Source organism: Lepus europaeus, chromosome 13, assembly GCF_033115175.1.
Source record: "Lepus europaeus isolate LE1 chromosome 13, mLepTim1.pri, whole genome shotgun sequence".
Lineage (NCBI taxonomy): Eukaryota > Metazoa > Chordata > Mammalia > Lagomorpha > Leporidae > Lepus > Lepus europaeus.
Window position 1 is genome coordinate 43,563,175 of NC_084839.1, and position 17,700 is coordinate 43,580,874.

Sequence of the window (17,700 nt, forward strand, 5' to 3'; positions counted from 1 at the left end):
GCACCACTTCCTTAGTTCATTGGTTAATCCTAAGGAGTGGACAAGGATATGCTGGACTAAGGGGGACAGGTGACAGGCTGGGTCCTGCTTATATCTTGCCTCTACATTAGGGACATTTGTACAGGGGTTCTGTCTCAATAGTTCATAACACCTAAGGTTGCCAGATTAACACAGGAAGCATATGTAAAACCAAATAAATATGTAAATATTCACACCAGTCTTTCCGGAGCTTAGTAAGAGAGATGAACAGATGCACTCCTAAAACACTGTAAGTTTTATAATAAATGTATCATTAAGCACCTCAGAAGACAATGCTACTAAGACTGGCCAGGCTTTCCCCAGGAGACACCTGAGTTGAGGACTTAAGGAGGATGACTTGGAGTTTGCAATACAAAGGACTGGGCATGGCTCTGCTGCTGCTGAGTCAAATCTGTGTAGCAGCCCTCAAGACGAAGGGGAAGGAAGTTCACTGCTCCAGATCTACGGCTGGGGAGTGGAAGGAATGCTGCTGAGCTGTAGACGATGTTGCTGGGAAGGTAGTCTGCAGTCACATAATGCAGACTTTCTCAGCTTCCCCAAGGCATTTGAAATTTTAAAAATATTTTTTTATTTTACTTGAAAGGCAGAATTACAGAGATACAGAGGAAGAGAGAAAGAGAGATATTCCGCCTGCTGGTTCACTCCCCAAATGGCCGCAATGGCTGGAGCTATGCAGATTGGAAGCCAGGAGCCTGGAGCTTCTTCTGGGTCTCCCATGTGGGTGCAGGGGCCCATGGACCTGGGCCATCTTCCACTGCCTTCCCAGGCCGTAGCAGAGAGCTGGATTGGAAGTGGAGCAGATGGCACTCAAACCTGTACCCATATGGGATGCCAGCACTGCAGGTGGCAGCTTTACCCGCTATGTGGCTTGGCATTTGGATCTTAACCAGCAGGCCAGTGGTTTCTAAATTGGGCTGATGGTCAGGAATACTCAAGCTGTTTTGAAAAGTGGAGCGGGGTGGGTGGGTGGGGGCGGCATGGTGGCACAGCTGGTTAAGCTGCTGCCTCTGATCTGTATCTGACTGCAGGCTGGAGTTCTGGCTGCTCTGCTTCTGATCCAGCTTCCTGCTAACACTGGGAAAGCAGTGCAAGACAGAACAAATCCCTGCGCCTCTGCGCAAGACCCAGGTGGAGCTCCCAGCCCCAGCCTGGCCCATCACGGGCTACTGTGGCCATTTGAGAAGTGATCCAGTGGATGGAATATCTCCTCTGTCACTCTGCCTTTCAAATAAATGTCTTAAAAAAAGATTAAGGGGCCGCCACCTGCAGTGCTGGCATCCCATATTGGCGTCGGTTGAGTCCCAGCTGCTCCACTGTTGAGCCACTTCCCTGCTATGGCTTGGAAAAGCAGGGAGGATGGCTCAAGTCCTTGGGCCCCTGCACCCACATGGGAGACCTGGAAGAAGCTCCTGGCTCCTGCCACTGCAGCCATTTGGGGAGTGGACCAGCATACCGAAGACCTCTCTCTCTCTGCCTCTGATAAATAAATAAATCTTTTTAAAAAGATTAAAAGATGTTGGAGGGCCCCTCCCTCAGAAATTACAACCCATTTTACGGGAGCGGGGATCAGGAATGTGAATGAAAAGTCTCTAAGGCAACTCTGCTGAGTTAAGTTTTGGGGCCATTTCCACAGGGCGTGTGAGCCAAACAGGAATGTGTAATACCCTTCTTAAAGGAATTACCTCAGGATGGATCCCGACCTCCCTCAGCTCTTTCCCTCAACGTTTTAAAAAAGTTCAACTCCCCTTCTGCATGTTTGGTAAACACTTATCTTCTAAAGCACCATTCTGGCTACCTACAACATTCATTATCTGAACCCATGCATTAGAATGGAGACGGGACCACCCAGTGACGCGTTTTATTGGTGATCCTCAGAGCCAAGGACAGTGGGGCACATAGCAGGCCACTACAACAGGTTTTTTTTTTTTTTAAAAGACTTGTTTATTTGAGAAGCAGATTTCCAAAGAGGGAGACGGGGGGGGGGGGGGAGGGGGGGTGTTTCATTCCCCAAATTGCACCGATGTCTAGGGCTGGGCCAGGCCAAAGCAGAGCCAGAAGCTTCTTCCAGGCCTCCTCCGCTGCTTTCCCAGGCCATTAGCGGGGGCTGGATGGGAGTGGAGCAGCCGACTCCAGTGGGCTCCCAGCAGACGGCTGCTTTACCGGCCGCGCCACAACGCCGGCCCCCAGAAACAGAACGGACTAAACAGCCAATGAAAGAATTCGGTTGCCGGGGAACAGTAGGTAGACCGGAGACTAAACACGTAATCCCGACGCTGGCAGTCTACTCAGGGCACAGCTTAAGAACAGACTGGGATGAGGACGAAGGCGAGCTTTTGTTTTCAAGTTTCTTCCTGATTTCATTCCGGCCACTTAATAAACTCGCTACCTGCCGGGAAAGTCCCACCTGGTCGCCGCCTAGCCTGGCCATCAACCACCTGCGTTCCAAGCTAGCAGCGGCGAAACTGCGGGCAGCGCCATCCTGCCACGGCTTGGCGTCTGCGGGTCTGCGCGTGACTTAGCCGCAAGCATGCGCAGTAGGCAGAGTCCCCAGCGTGCGCGGGAAGCTGGACCGCGTCCGCTAGCGATTGGAGGCCGCGGCGGACGCCCGCCCACCGAGACTCAGCGCTGGATGCTGATTGGGTGTATCCGCAGAGGTCGCACGCCGCGCTGGGGGCGAGGGAGGGGAGGCGGGAAACAGCTTGGTGGGTGCAGGCTCGCGCGGTTCCCTAAGCCGGGAGGCGGAGAGCTTCCGAAATGGCGGTGCAGCCGAAGGACACGCTGCAGCTGGAGAGCGCGGCCGAAGTCGGCTTCGTGCGCTTCTTCCAGGGCATGCCGGAGAAGCCGACCACTACCGTGCGCCTTTTCGACCGGGGCGACTTCTACACGGCGCACGGCGAGGACGCGCTGCTGGCCGCCCGGGAGGTGTTCAAGACCCAGGGGGTGGTCAAGTACATGGGGCCGGCAGGTGAGGCTCGGAAGGGGCCCGGGGGCAGCGCCAGCGCCCCCTCAGGGAATGGGCTGCGGGCTGCCTCTCCCGGGCGGAGGCTGGGCCCGGGGCGGGGACGTGGGCGCCGGGCGGAGGATTCCGCTTCCTCTCTGGCCAGCCTGGCGGGGCAGGGACAGTCCCCTCAGCCCCGCGGCCCCTGGCGCTCCGGCTGCCCGCAGCGCTCGCAGGTGTTCATACTCCGCTCTAGTCGGTTCTGCAGCACCAGGAGGCAGCGTCGTGCTTTTCTGTCACCCACATCAGTGTGCCCCCACGACGCTCGGTGCGCGCAGACTGGCGCGGAGGGAGGTGTGGCCCGCGGGCGCTGAACTCGGCTCCGGTTACTAGCTGTGCCCTGGGGCCGGGCTGGGAAGCAGCATCCGGTGCTGTTTGCCCCCGGGCGGCTCTCTTCCTGGAAAGCTGCTGAATGATCAGAGGACCCTGGGTGGGCTGGGTGTTCCTGCGAGTGAGTGTTGATCTGTGACACCGCGAAGAGCCTTCTCGGGGAAGGGAGGAGTTGGGGGGAAGAGGGGTTCCAGGCCCGACGTGTAGGTGGAGCGCTACCGACAGGTGTTTCTGGTTCGCACCTTAGGTTCACGCAGGGTCATGGGCACAGGAAAAAAAGGCGCCGCCTCCGCTTTCTTTAAAGAGCTCACCTTAGTGGACGGCAAGGCAGAAAGAGTTAAAGGTGAAGATTCTGTGGAGGTGAGCGCCACACGCAGTTGGCCAAGAGGCGTAGAGGCAGGATCGCCAGATTTCATTTGCGCCCTGGAGGAGTAGGAGTTTGGGGGCGTGGAGAGAGCCCTGAACGAGGTGGATTGGTACTGCTGGTGTGCAAAATGATGAGTGAGGATGCGAACCCAGATAGGTGGACTTAGGTGGCATAAAGCTTTTTATGTTGTGCTGACGTGTTGGATTTTTACGCTGTAGACAGTGAGCGGGCTGAAGACTTCTCAGTAAACAACATTTGGGCTGCAGGGTGGCAGAGGGTTTAGAAGGGGGCAGGAGTGGAGGTGTAGGATCATTTGAGACTAGCTTCACAGTTGATGATGATCTTAGCTGTTTTCCAAAATATTTTTTAAAATCTTAACTTACTTTCATCTACTTGAAAGGCAGAACTACGGACTGATTGTGGATGGGGGGCGGGATCATCCATCTGCTGATTCACTCCCCAAGGCTGCAACAACCAGGGCTGGGCCACGCTGAAGCCGGGAGCCAAGAACTCCTTCCAGGCCTCCCATATGGGTGGCAGGGGCCCACATGGGCCATCATCTGCTGTCTCCCAGGATGCATTAGCAGGAAGCTGGTCAGGACTCTGATATGAGATGTGGGTGAGGCAAGCATGGACCAGCTGTATCAGAGCCCTCACCCCTGCTTTTCAGTTTTCAGAGATTATATGAAACCTGTTAAAGGATAGTTCACATAGCTGTCTTGTCTTTGTATTCAGTTTAGAATAGTTTTAGCATTTAAAGCTAGGTGAAAAGCTCCAAACATACTTGTATGGTTTGGATTACTGATTTTTTTCTAAGCACCATTGAATTTAATATTTTTTGTCTAATTTGGGGTATAGAAGGAATAGTAGATATTAAGTATAACATCTGCTTATTGGGAAGGGAATTTCGTATGAACATCCAGGTATCTTTTTATATTGGAGCATAGATTTTTTAAAAAAATGGTTTTGTGACTTGAAGATGAAAATGTAAGAGTTTACTAGGGATACTTTTTTTTTTTAAATTCAAGAGTATTTCTTTTTTTAAATATTTATTTATTTATGTTTTGACAGGCAGAGTGGACAGTGAGAGAGAGAGACAGAGAGAAATGTCTTCCTTTGCCGTTGGTTCACCCTCCAATGGCCACCGCGGTTGGTGCACTGCGGCCGGCGCACCGCGCTGATCTGATGGCAGGAGCCAGGTGCTTCTCCTGGTCTCCCATGGGGTGCAGGGCCCAAGCACTTGGGCCATCCTCCACTGCACTCCCTGGCCATAGCAGAGAGTTGGCCTGGAAGAGGGGCATCCGGGACAGGACCGGTGCCCCAACCGGGACTAGAACCCCGTGTGCCGGCGCCACAAGGCGGAGGATTAGCCTAGTGAGCCGCGGCGCCGGCCTAATTCAAGAGTATTTCTAATACAGTAATCTAAACAGGTATCTCATCTTATGGGTTGAGAATGTAGTTGTAGGTGAATTTTACTTTTTTAAAGATTTATTTATTTATTAGAAAGGCAGAGTTAGAGACCTTGCATCACTCCTCAAATGGCCTCAACAGTGGGGCTGTTCCTAGCCAAAGCAGGGATCCTGGAACTCCATCTGTGTCTCCCACGTGGATGGCAGGGTCCCAGCACTCATCCACCATCTGCTTCTTTCCCAGCCACATTATCAGGGAGCTGGATTGAAAGTGGAGCAACTGGGACTTGAACCAGTATTGCAGGTGGTAGTTTAATCTGCGCTGAAAGGCAGGCCCTGAGTTTTACTTTTCAAAGAGATTAGGAAGTAAATATGTTTCTCCCAAGGATCTATTTTTTTTTTTAAGATTTATTTATTTATTTGAAAGGCAGAGTTACAGAGAGGCAGAGAGAGAGTGAGAGAGAGAGAGAGAGAGAGAGAGAGAGAGAGATAGTCTTCCATCCGCTGGTTCCCTCCCCAAATGGCCACAACAGCTGGAGTTACACCAGTCAGGAGCCAGGAGCTTCTTCCCTGTCTCCCACATGGGTGCAGGGGCCCAAGGACTTGGACCATTTCCACTGCTTTCCCAGACCATAACAGAGAGCTGGATCAGAAGTGGAGCAGTCCGGCACCGCGGCTCTCTTGGCTAATCCTCCCCTGCGGCACCGGCACCCCAGATTCTAATCCTGGATTGTTCCTCTTCCAGTCCAGCTCTCTGCTGTGGCCCGGGAAGGCAGTGGAGGATGGCCCAAGTGCTTGGGCCCTGCACCTGTATGGGAGACCAGGAGGAAGCACCTGGCTCCTGGCTTTGGTTTGGCACATAGCGCCGGCTGCAGCACACCAGCCATGGTGGCCATCTGGGGGGTGAACCAACGGAAAAGGAAGACCTTTCTCTCTCTCTCTCTCTCTCTCTCTCTCTAACTCTGCCTGTCAAAAAAAAAAAAAAAAAAAAAAAAGTCGAGCAACCAGGACTTGAACCGGCACCCAAATGGGATGCTGGCACCTCAGGCAGTAGCTTTACCTGCTACGTCACATCGCCGGCCCCTCCAAGGATCTATTTCTAACATTGGAGAAATGCTAAGGGTACTGTTTATCTGAGTATATAATGGCTGTGAAAGATGGGTAATTTGTTACTAGACATTGATGGAAATACTGAAGAAGAGAGAGTGAAAACAGAAGTGCGTGACAGTTTGATGAAGGATGCCACTTGGACCGCCTTCATCCCATGTTAGAGAGCTTGAGTTTGAGTCCTGGCTCTCTGCCTGCTCCTCATCGCAGAGTCTTGGCAATGTGCAGCCTGAGAGACAGCAGGTGATGGCTTACAGGCTGAGTCCCTGCTACTCACACCGTACATCCCCACTGAGCCCCGCCCTCCTCGCCCAGCTCTGGCTGTGGTGGGCATTTGGACAGTGAAGCAGTTGGATGGTGGATCTCTTTAATGTCTCACTGGCTCTGTCCTTCAAATAAATAAATAAAAACTTGGAAAATGTACCATGGTTCTTAAAAGCTGGGGAACCACCCAAGGTGCAATGTAACCGAAGAGTTTTTATAATGTGTGCTGATGTAAGGCTGCTAATACTTTGTTGGGAGGAATCTTTCGTTTGACTGTCATGTTGGTAAAGTGTTAACAAAACTTCCTTTGCTGCCTGTCCCCCACGCCCCAAAGAAGGCTTTTATTTAAGGAATACAATTAGGTTTAGGATGTCTGCTGTTTCTGGTTAGCATTGCTTATTGCAAAAATGACCCCAATTGGTAAATTACATAAATACTAGATAAGGACTCCATACTTCAGGCTCTGAATGAGGTGTCTCTGATGACTGTCAGGTCCCTTATGGGGCTCCTGGCAGCCATGCATACACTAAGGTGGCCTCTCCTTGCACCTGAGCTGTCCTGGGAGAAGGGTGGTGTGGATTGCCATGCAGCCTGGTGCTGTGCGCTGAGAGGAATGGGTGGTGCTGCCCAGCTGGCAAGTGGTCGCTCCCAGTGGGTTGATGCCACGAGTGTGGTTCTTGTGAGCCTGAATGCTTAGTTGAACCTGGAGGTGTTGCATTCACTTACTAGTTTTTTGTTTTTTTTGTTTTTAATGTTAATCATCTTATGAAATGATTTATATCAAATGGTGGCTGGACAAAAAAAAATGTAACCTTTAGTTGGCACCCAACTTTTTTTGGTTTGTGTTTGAGATTCTGCTGGTCTGTGAGATGCCTGGCAACTATTGTTAACTCTGGATTTGAGCTTAAAACAGGCAAGATGATAAAGTTACAGTGCTGGTGAGAGTATGGTGAGGTAATATTCTTACATACTACTGGAATGTGTTCTGACTTTCTGGATTGCAGTTTGTATTAGTCCTTAGAAATCTTCACAGGTGGGGCCAGCACTGTGGCACAGCGGGTAAAGCCCTGGCTGCAGCGCCTGCATCCCTTGTGGGCACTGGTTTGCATCTCAGCTGCTCCACTTCTAATCCAGCTCCCTGCTAATGTGTCTAGGAGAGCAGCAGAGGATGGCCCAAGTGCTTGGACCCATGTGGGAGACCCAGAAGAAGCTCCTGGCTCCTGGCTTTGGATTGGCCCAGCTCCGGCCTTTGTGGCCATTTGGGAATGAACCAGTGGATGGAAGACCTCTCTCTTTCTGTCTCTGCCTCTCTGTAACTCTCTTTCAAATAAATAAGTCTTCAAAAAAAAAGACATCTTAGTTTAAAAAAATCTTCACAGGTATATGAAGAATTCCTTCAGTTTAGTATTTATTTCAGTTTATTCAGTATATTCAGTTTAGAGGAAACACCAATACAAGACTTTATAGAAGAGATTTAGATGTCTGATAAATGTGTGACAATGTCCTCGATTCTATTAGTCATCACTGAGATACAAGTTGAAACTACAGTACGATTACACTACCTTATCACCAGAATGATTAAATCACAATCAGCTAAGTGCTGAGGGTTAACAGGGAGGTGAAGCCCCTAGAACACTCCTGCACACCTGGTGGGAGTACAAGGTACTGTTTCAAATACCTTGGCAAACTGTTCGGCAGTGTCTACTAAAGCTGAGTGTACACATAGCCCTGGCTCAGAAGTTTTTTGTTTTGTTTTGTTTTTTAGATTTATTTATTTATTTGAAAGAGTTGAGAGAGAGAGAGAGGGGTCTTCCATCTGATGGTTCACTCTCCAGTTGGCCGATGTCAGGAGTCAGGAACTTCCTCTGGGCCTTCCCACACTGGTGCAGGGGCCCAAGAACTTGGGCTGTCTTTCACTGCTTTCCCAGGCTATAGCAGAGCTGGGTTGGAAGTGGAGCAGCCAGGACTTGAACTTGCACACATGGGGGATGCCAGCACTGCAGGTGGCAGCTTTACCCCGCTATGCCACAGAGCTGGTACTCCCTCCACCCCCAGCAGTTTGTGTTAGCAGTGGAAAATAGACCTAGCAGAAAGCATACATAGATATTTACTAAAAGATAAGTACAACAGTGTCCACAGCCCTAAATTAGAAACCACTCAAATGCCAGTCAACACTAAGACACATAAGTAAATTTTATTTATTTATTTATTTATTTTTTTAACAGGCAGAGTGGACAGTGAGAGAGAGAGACAGAGAGAAAGGTCTTCCTTTTTGCCGTTGGTTCACCCTCCAATGGCCGCCGCGGCCAGTGCGCTGCGGCCGGTACACCGCGCTGATCCGATGGCAGGAGCCAGGTGCTTATCCTGGTCTCCCATGGGGTGCAGGGCCCAAGCACATGGGCCATCCTCCACTGCACTCCCTGGCCACAGCAGAGAGCTGGCCTGGAAGAGGGGCAGCCGGGACAGGATCGGTGCCCCGACCGGGACTAGAACCCGGTGTGCCGGCGCTGCGAGGCGGAGGATTAGCCTGTTGAGCCGCGGCGCTGGCCAGTAAATTTTATTTATTCACACAGTAAAATACGCTGTGCAATGAGAATGAACAATACTGCATGCAAAAAATATGAATGACTCATAAAAATTATGTTTGTGAGAAATCCAGGCATAAAAGAAAGCTTACGGTTTGGTGCCTTTCATATCAATACAAGGATAGCAGAAGTAATTTACATATGCTATGACAGGTCTGTGCAGTACGTGCCCTTGCTGGGGAAGGGGTAAGTGACAATCTGGGAAGGGGAACAGAAAGAAAAGCCAGGGGCAGCTATTGCAGTGCAGCAGATTAAGCCCTGTTTGGGATGCCCAAATTCCCTGTCGGCGTGCCAGTTCAAGGCCTGGCTACTCTGCTTCCTATGCAACTTCCTGCTGCCGAATCCTGGAGACCTCATGTGATGGCCCAGCTGTTTGGGCCCCTGCCATGCATGCAGGAGATCCAAATGGAGTTTCGCCTGACCTAGCCATGCCTGTTGCAGCCATCTGGGGAGTGAACCAGTGAGTGGAAGATCCCTTTCTTTCTTTTTTTTTTTTTTTTTTTTTTTTTGACAGGCAGAGTGGATAGTGAGAGAGAGAGACAGAGAGAAAGGTCTTCCTTTTTGCTGTTGGTTCACCCTCCAATGGCCGCTGCGGCTGGCGCATCTCGCTGATCCGAAGCCAGGAGCCAGGTGCTTCTCCTGGTCTCCCTTGCGGGTGCAGGGCCCAAGCACTTGGGCCATCCTCCACTGCCTTCCCGGGCCATAGCAGAGAGCTGGCCTGGAAGAGGGGCAACCGGGATAGAGTCCGGCGCCCCAACTGGGACTAGAACCCAGTGTGCCGGCGCCACAAGGCGGAGGATTAGCCTGTTAAGCCACAGCGCCGGCCCGTATGTGCCATCTTAAAAAAGTCAAATACACAGTGAGTAGAGCTGGTTGCTAGGGACGGGGGGGGGGGGGGGGAAGAGGAGGGGAGATAGGGGTCAGTTGCAGTTATGTAGGATGAGTAAGGCTAGGGAGCTCATGTACAGTGCAATATTACATACTGGGATTTTAGTAGATTTTAGGTGCTCTTACCTCAAAAAAAGGTATCTGTGAGGTAATGTGTTAACCCGCTTGGCGAGGGTAATCATTTCACTATATGGCTATCAGAATATGCCATGTACCATAAATACGTACAATCTAAAAATGACCAGAGGTGAATCCCGTAAATTATGGCAGCAGACACTTGAACAGCGTTCTCTGTCTGTCTACCCGGATACTAACTTCGGATATTCCTTCTGCAACCTTCAGTTCAGCTCATCTCTCTGCTCAGTGTCTTCCTCATAGCTTTTTGTTTTGGCTCTCTGACCCAAACAGTTGTTGCGCTCTTCCTAAACCTTTATGCTGTCCATCCTCAGTCCCCACTCCATGTATAAAGTTGACCTGTGTGTTTGACCGCCTCACCTGCCTGTGCCTGAAGCCGGGTGCTCCTTAGAGCCTTGCTGCTCCAGATGGGACATAGACCAAAAGCATCAGCGTCACCTGGGAGTGTGTTAGAACCTCAGGACCCAAGGCCCCCCTGCAGATTTGCTGCCTTGGAATCTTGACTTAAGGACAGGCTGAGGTGTGATTCATACATACATTCATACTTCTTGAGAAGTCTTTTTTATTTATTTATTTATTTATTTATTTTTTGACAGGCAGAGTGGACAGTGAGAGACAGAGAGAAAGGTCTTCCTTTTCCGTTGGTTTACCCCACAATGGCCGCTGCGGCCGGCGCACCGCGCTGATCCAAAGCCAGGAGCCAGGTGCTTCTCCTGGTCTCCCATGCAGGTGCAGGGCCCAAGTACTTGGGCCATCCTCCTCTGCACTCCTGGGCCATAGCAGAGAGCTGGACTGGAAGAGGGGCAACTGGGACAGAATCCGGTGCCCTGACTGGGACTAGAACCTGGGTTGCTGGCGCTGCAGATGGAGGATTAGCCTATCGAGCCGTGGTGCTGGCAAGATTTATTTTTTATTGGAAAGTCAGAATTACAGAGAGAGGGAGAGACATAGAGAAAAAGATCTTCCATCTGCTGGTTCACTTCCCAAATGGCTGCAATGGCCAGGGCTAGGCCAGGCCAGAGCCAGGAGCTTCATCCAGGTCTCCCATGTGGGTGCAGAGGCGTCCATCTCCCGCTAGTGTCCCAGGAGCATTAGCAGGGGGCTGGATTGGAAGTGGAGCAGCCGGCCGGGACTTGAACCTGTATCATTGCAGATGGCAGCTTAACCTGCTGTGTCACAGCACTGGCCTTGCCTGCAGAGTCTTGAAGAGCACTGTGATTGCTCCCACTCTTCACATATTGGGCCTCATCACTTTTCCCAACAGTTTTTTACCAGTCGACCTTGTCTCTTATTATAGAAATCATTCGTAAAGAACTCCCTCAGTTTCCTGCCTTCCAGCCTGTCTCAGAGTTTAAGAAATATACCAGGTTTATTGAAATATGGTTAAGGTAAAATACAGTTGACCTACTTCAAGTCTGTTTGCAGTGGTTTTTAGTGTATTCTCAGAGTTGAGCAGCCATCACCACAGTAAACTTGAGTACGTCACTCCAAGGAGAAACCTTAGATACCAGTCGCAATTTCTCATTCTTTTATTTTCATATGTTTTCCAGAATTTATTTTGCTGTGTAATCTCCACAGGAGCAGGGGCATAAGTCTGGTCACTGTTTTATACCCTTCACCTTCCAGAGTCCCTGGAGTTGAAGACCCAGCTTTTGACTGAATGAATGGTTGGGAGGATACTGTAACTTGGAGAAGCATTATGTTAGAGTTATGAACACTTACTTTGAATTATCAAATGTATAAAATGTATTTTTTTTTTTAGGAGCAAAGACTCTGCAGAGTGTTGTGCTTAGTAAAATGAATTTTGAGTCCTTTGTAAAAGATCTCCTTCTAGTTCGTCAATATAGAGTTGAAGTTTATAAAAATAGAGCTGGAAATAAGGCCTCCAAGGATAATGATTGGTATTTGGCATTTAAGGTAATTACCTTCCTTCTTAATGGATTTATTAGAAGTAGAAAAAAGTAGAAATGTGAATGATTCAGCTGTGTGTTAATTCGCAGTAAATATTGGAATAAATTAATGGTTCAAGTGTTAGAGAGGTGAGATTTATTCTTGAAAGGGATTAAATGTGGCTTGTAGTCAGCAGATTTTGTTTCTTTTTACCTCTGTTCCTAATGGGTGACCTTGGCATATTCTCCAGTTTTGTCCTCTTTTTGTATCTGTTTCTCAGGAACAGTAAAATTAGATTTTTAAGAACCTTTCTGACTTTAAAGTCCCTTCAGTTTTTTTATTGTGAGGTTTAGTATAATATTTAAACATTTGGTATTGGAGCTGCTTCAAATTAACTATTATTCAATCTTTAGTCCATATTCCTTTCCCGACTGCCTTGTAAATATAGATATTTCTGTGGATTATATCTGGGAGAATTTAGCATACTACATTATAGAATTTCCAGAAATTTTCAATACTGCTTTCATGGCCTATGTCTTGAAAGATTTTAATGGAGACTTGAGGGTACCACAGATGGATGTTTTCTATTCCCCTAAAAGAATTTATTAAGTAGGGGCTGGCGCCGTGGCTCACTTGGTTAATCCTCCACCTGTGGTGCCGGCATCCCATATGGGCCCCAGGTTCTAGTCCCAGGTGCTCCTCTTCCAGTCCAGCTCTCTGCTGTGGCCCGGGAGTGCAGTGGAGGATGGCCCAAGTGCTTGGGCCCTGCACCCGCATGGGAGACCAGGAGAAGCACCTGGCTCCTGGCTTCGGATCGGCACAGCGCGTCGACCGTGGCAGCCATCTTGGGGGTGAATCAACAGAAGGAAGACCTTTCTGTCTCTCTCTCTCACTGTCTAACTCTATCTGTCAAATAAATAAATAAATAAAAGAATTTATTAAGTAACAAAGTGTGGAATTACAAGTTCAAGGTATTGTCATCGTTGTTAACTGATCACACTTTACTCTCTTATGTCCTGTGAGAAGTTTTCTGGCAAAAAGAATTCTTACAGGTGATATTTTTAAAAGATTTATTTATTTATTTGAGAGGGAGAGAAAGAGAGATATTCCATCCACTGGTTTACTCCCCAAATGGCCGCAACGGCTAGAGCTGCGCCAATCCGAAGCCAGGAGCCAGGAGCTTCTTCCGGGTCTCCCTCATGGGCATAGGGGCCCAAGGATTTGAACCATCCTCCACTGCTTTCCCAGGCCATCAGCAGGGAGCTGGTTCAGAATTGGAGCAGTTGGGACTTAAACTGGTGCCCATATGGGATACTGGTGCCACAGGTGGAAGCTTAGCCCACTAAACAGCCCCGGCCCCAGGTGATTTTTTTTTTTTTCTTTTTTTTTTGACAGGCAGAGTTAGACTGTGAGAGAGAGAGAGAGAGAGAGAGACAGAGAGAAAGGTCTTCCTTCTGTTGGTTCACCCCCTAGATGGCTGCTACGGCTGGTGCGCTGCACCGATCCGAAGCCAGGAGTCAGGTGCTTTCTCCTGGTTTCCCATGCGGGTGCAGGGCCCAAGCACTTGGGCCATCCTCCACTGCACTCCCGGGCCACAGCAGAGAGCTGGACTGGAAGAGGAGCAACCGGGACTAGAACCTGGGGCCCATATGGGATGCCAGCGCCACAGGTGGAGGATTAACCAAGTGAGCCACGGCGCCGGCCCCCAGGTATTTTTTAATTTTCACCATTTAAATCAGAGGGAAAAGAATATTAAGATACTTTTTAAAAATGTTTTATTTATTTATTTATTTGAGAGGTAGAGTTACGGTTAGTGGGAGAGACAGAGAGAAAAGTCTTCAACCTGCTGGTTCACTCCCCAAATGGCCACAACGTCCTGAGCTGCGCCAGTCCGAAGCCAGGATCCAAGAGCTTCTTCCAGGTCTCCCAGGTGGATGCAGGGGCCCAAGCACTTAGGCCAATTTCTACTGTTTTCCCAGTCCATAGCAGAAAGCTGGATTGGAAGAGAAGCAACTGGGACTAGAACCAGCGCCCATATGGGATGCCAGCGATGCAGGAAGAGGATTAACCCACTGTGCCACAGCGCCGGCCCCCCATGTTTTTTTAAAATTTATTTGAGAGAGAGAGTTACAGAGAGAGGTCTGCTGGTTCACTTCCCAAATGGCTGCAGCGGTCGGAGCTACGCTGATCTGAAACCAGGAGCTTCTTCTGGGTCTCCCATGTGGGTGCAGGGGCTCAAGGACTTGGGCCATCTTCTGCTATCCCAGGCCCCTAGCAGAGAGCTGGATTGGAAGAGGAGCAGCCGGGACCAGAACTGGCGCCCATATGGGCGCTTTAGTCCAGGGGTTTAATGCACTGTGCCACAGCGCCAGCCCCAGGCTGCTCCTCTTCTCATCCAGTTCTGCACCTGGGAAATCGGTGAAGGATGGCCAAGTCCTTGGACCCCTGCACCCACATGGAGACCTGAAAGAAGCTCCTGGCTTCCTATCGGCTCATCTATGGCCGTTGCAGCTATTTGGGGGAGTGAACCAGCAGATGGAATATCTTTCTCTCTGTTGCTACCTCTCTCTATAACTCTTTCAAATAATAAAATAAACCTAAAAAACGTGCATTTCTACACACTTTGAAAATCCTTCATGTGTGTTAGAAAATTGTGTTTGTGATTGAATCTTTGCTTTTTTGATTTGATAGCGATACCACTTATTTTTCTATCTCAGTTTACATCAATATATCATTTAATTTTTTTTTTCATTTTTTTATTTTTGACAGGCAGAGTGGACAGTAGAGGGAGACAGAGAGAAAGGTCTTCCTTTTTGCCGTTGGTTCACCCTCCAATGGCTGCCACGGTAGGCGCGCTGCGGCCGGCGCACCGCACTGATCCGATGGCAGGAGCCAGGTGCTTATCCTGGTCTCCCATGGGGTGCAGGGCCCAACTTGGGCCATCCTCCACTGCACTCCCTGGCCACAGCAGAGAGCTGGCCTGGAAGAGGGGCAACTGGGACAGGATTGGTGCCCCGACCGGGACTAGAACCCAGTGTGCCGGCGCCGCAAGGCGTAGGATTAGCCTACTGAGCCACAGCGCCGGCCTACATATCATTTAATTTTTAAAAAATTTATTTGTTGGAAGGCAGAGTTACAGACAGAGAGGAAGAAAGAGAGAGAGATTGAGAGATCCTCCATCTACTTGTTCACTACCCAAATGGCCACAATTGTTAGGCCAAAGCCAGGAGCCTGGAGTTCAGTCTGGGTCTTACACATGGGTAGCAGGGGCCTAAGCATTTGGGTCATCTTTTGTTTCCCAGGTGCATTAGCAGGGAGATGGATCAGAAATGGAGAAGCTGGGAGTAGAACCAACACTCATTTGGGATGCTAACGTCACAAGTGGTGGCTTAACCTGCTGTGCCACAACACTGGCCCTGATCAAGATTTTAATCAACAGTTCTGAGAGACTTGGAATCATGAGAATATAAGTAATTATCATGATTATGGATGCTAAGGTCTATTAGTGGTTGCTGGTTGATTAAATTTGGTTCTTAGTATGCTCATTTGGAGAGCTATTCATGTCCTATGACTTGAAATACTTGGGATCAGAAATATTTAGAGTGCAGGTTTTTTTTGATTTTGGAATTTTTCTGGGGTTGGAACCAAGTTTAAGCATGAAATTCATTGTTTCATATATATCTTACACACAAAACCTGAAAGTAATTACATAAGTCTGTACCTGAAACAGTTTTCATGGTTTGGAATTTTCCACTTGTGTATTACATCAGCACTCAGAAGGTTATGGGTTTTGGAGCATTTGTGATTTTGTGTTTTGGGGTTAGGGTATCATAATCCATCAGTTGCTTCAGAAATGCCTGATGTTAACAGCACCCTCCCAGCTTCTCAGTGGGTTGAAGTATGTAGTTTCACCCACTGTTTGATACAGGTCAGTCAGAAGCAAAGAAATTTGACTGTTTAGTTAGCATATTAAATCTTAAGAGATTTCTAATTTTTTAAAAATTTATTTATTTGAAAGGCAGAGTTAGAGAAAGAGACCTTCCATCCACTGGTTCACTCCCCAGATGACTGCAATGGCCAGGGCTGGGCCAGGCCAAAGCCAGAAGCTTCATCCGGGTCTCTCCTATGGGTGCGGAGGCCCAAGCACTTGGACCATCTTCTGTTGCTTTCCCAGGCACATTAGCAGAGAGCTGCAAGTGGAACAGCCAGGACTTGAACCGATGACCATATGAGATGTTTGTGTTGCAGTAGGCAGCTTAACTTGCTGTGCCACAGTGACAGCCCCAGGGTTTCTAATGTTTTTGAAATATTGAAAATAGATCAGGAGTGCTGGTGCTGTAGCATAGCGGGTAAAGCCACTGCCTGCAGTGCTGGCATCCCAAATGGGCACCAGTTTGAGACCCGGCTGCTCCACTTCCAATCTAGCTCTCTGCTATGGCCTGGGAAAGCAGTGGAAGATGGCCCAAGTCCTTGGGCCCCTGCATCAGTGTGGGAGACCTGGAAGAAGCTCCTGGTTCCTGGCTTTGGATCGGTGTAGCTCTGGCTGTTGCAGCCAGTTGGGGAGTAAACCAGTGGATGGAAGACCTCTCTCTCTCTGCATCTCCTCTCTGTGTCACTCTGACTTTCAAATAAGTAATAAATAAATCTTTAAAAAGAAAATAGATCAGGGTTCCTTTACTTGGAAATCATGATCCAGATCAGTCGGAAATCATGATCCAGATCAGTCTCGGCATTTTACAAATAAACATGTTGATTTAGGGAGATGAAAGGTTAATATTGAAGCCAATAATACTGTTCTAGTGATACAGCTACTCTGTGAATGAATAGGTAGTTTGACAGATGTAGAAATGCAAGCATAGCATTAACAAGATCACTGGTTTGGATAACTTAATGATTTTGTGTGTATAAACCTACTTGCTAAATTTCAACTGAAAATCACCTCTGATAAGAATTATTTTAAAATAATGCGCCAGTGTTCTGAAAATAATTGGTAAAGGGAGAATACTCTTGTAGAAAGTACTATAACAAGTAAGGTATATAATTACAAGAAATTATTTTAAGAAATCATTTCATTAATAAAATTCATCATTGTTGGCTGATACTTGTTTGCTTGTAAAACTTTAAAGTATGTTCAGCAGTTTCTTAGAAATTTTCTGTGTTTTTGCTTAGGCTTCTCCTGGCAATCTTTCCCAGTTTGAAGATATTCTCTTTGGTAACAATGATATGTCCTCTTCCATTGGTGTTGTGGGTGTTAAAATGTCCACAGTTGATGGTCAAAGGCAAGTTGGAGTTGGATATGTTGATTCCATCCAGAGGAAGCTAGGACTGTGCGAGTTCCCGGATAATGACCAGTTCTCCAATCTTGAGGCTCTCCTGATTCAGATTGGACCAAAGGAATGTGTTTTACCGGGAGGAGAGACTGCTGGAGACATGGGAAAACTGAGACAGGTAAGAACACCAAGCCTAGTGATCTAGGAGACTCCAAGCCTAGGAAAGTTTCTTTAATTAACATGATACTCTTGAAGGGAAAAAATAATTTAAGTCATTTTTTTTGTATCTAATCAAAATTTTTTTTGGGGGGATTTATTTATTTACTTGAGAGGCAGAGTTGCAGACAAGAGAGTGAGAGATGGAGAGAGAGGTCTTCCATATGCTGGTTCACTCCTCAAATGGCTGTAATGGCCAAAG

At 48.4% G+C, this 17,700-nt stretch overlaps 1 protein-coding gene across 1 annotated transcript in view; it reads left to right on the forward strand.

The window, feature by feature from the left end:
* The first annotated feature begins 2,733 nt into the window (after positions 1-2,733).
* Positions 2,734-17,700, forward strand: part of MSH2 (mutS homolog 2) — an 81,549-nt gene continuing 66,582 nt past the window's right edge. Inside the window, exons 1-3 of the mRNA XM_062209401.1 lie at positions 2,734-3,004; positions 11,885-12,039; positions 17,182-17,460. Of these exons, the coding sequence (XP_062065385.1) occupies positions 2,794-3,004; positions 11,885-12,039; positions 17,182-17,460 (645 nt within the window). The 5' untranslated portion in view covers positions 2,734-2,793. The remainder of the gene's footprint in view (positions 3,005-11,884; positions 12,040-17,181; positions 17,461-17,700) is intronic.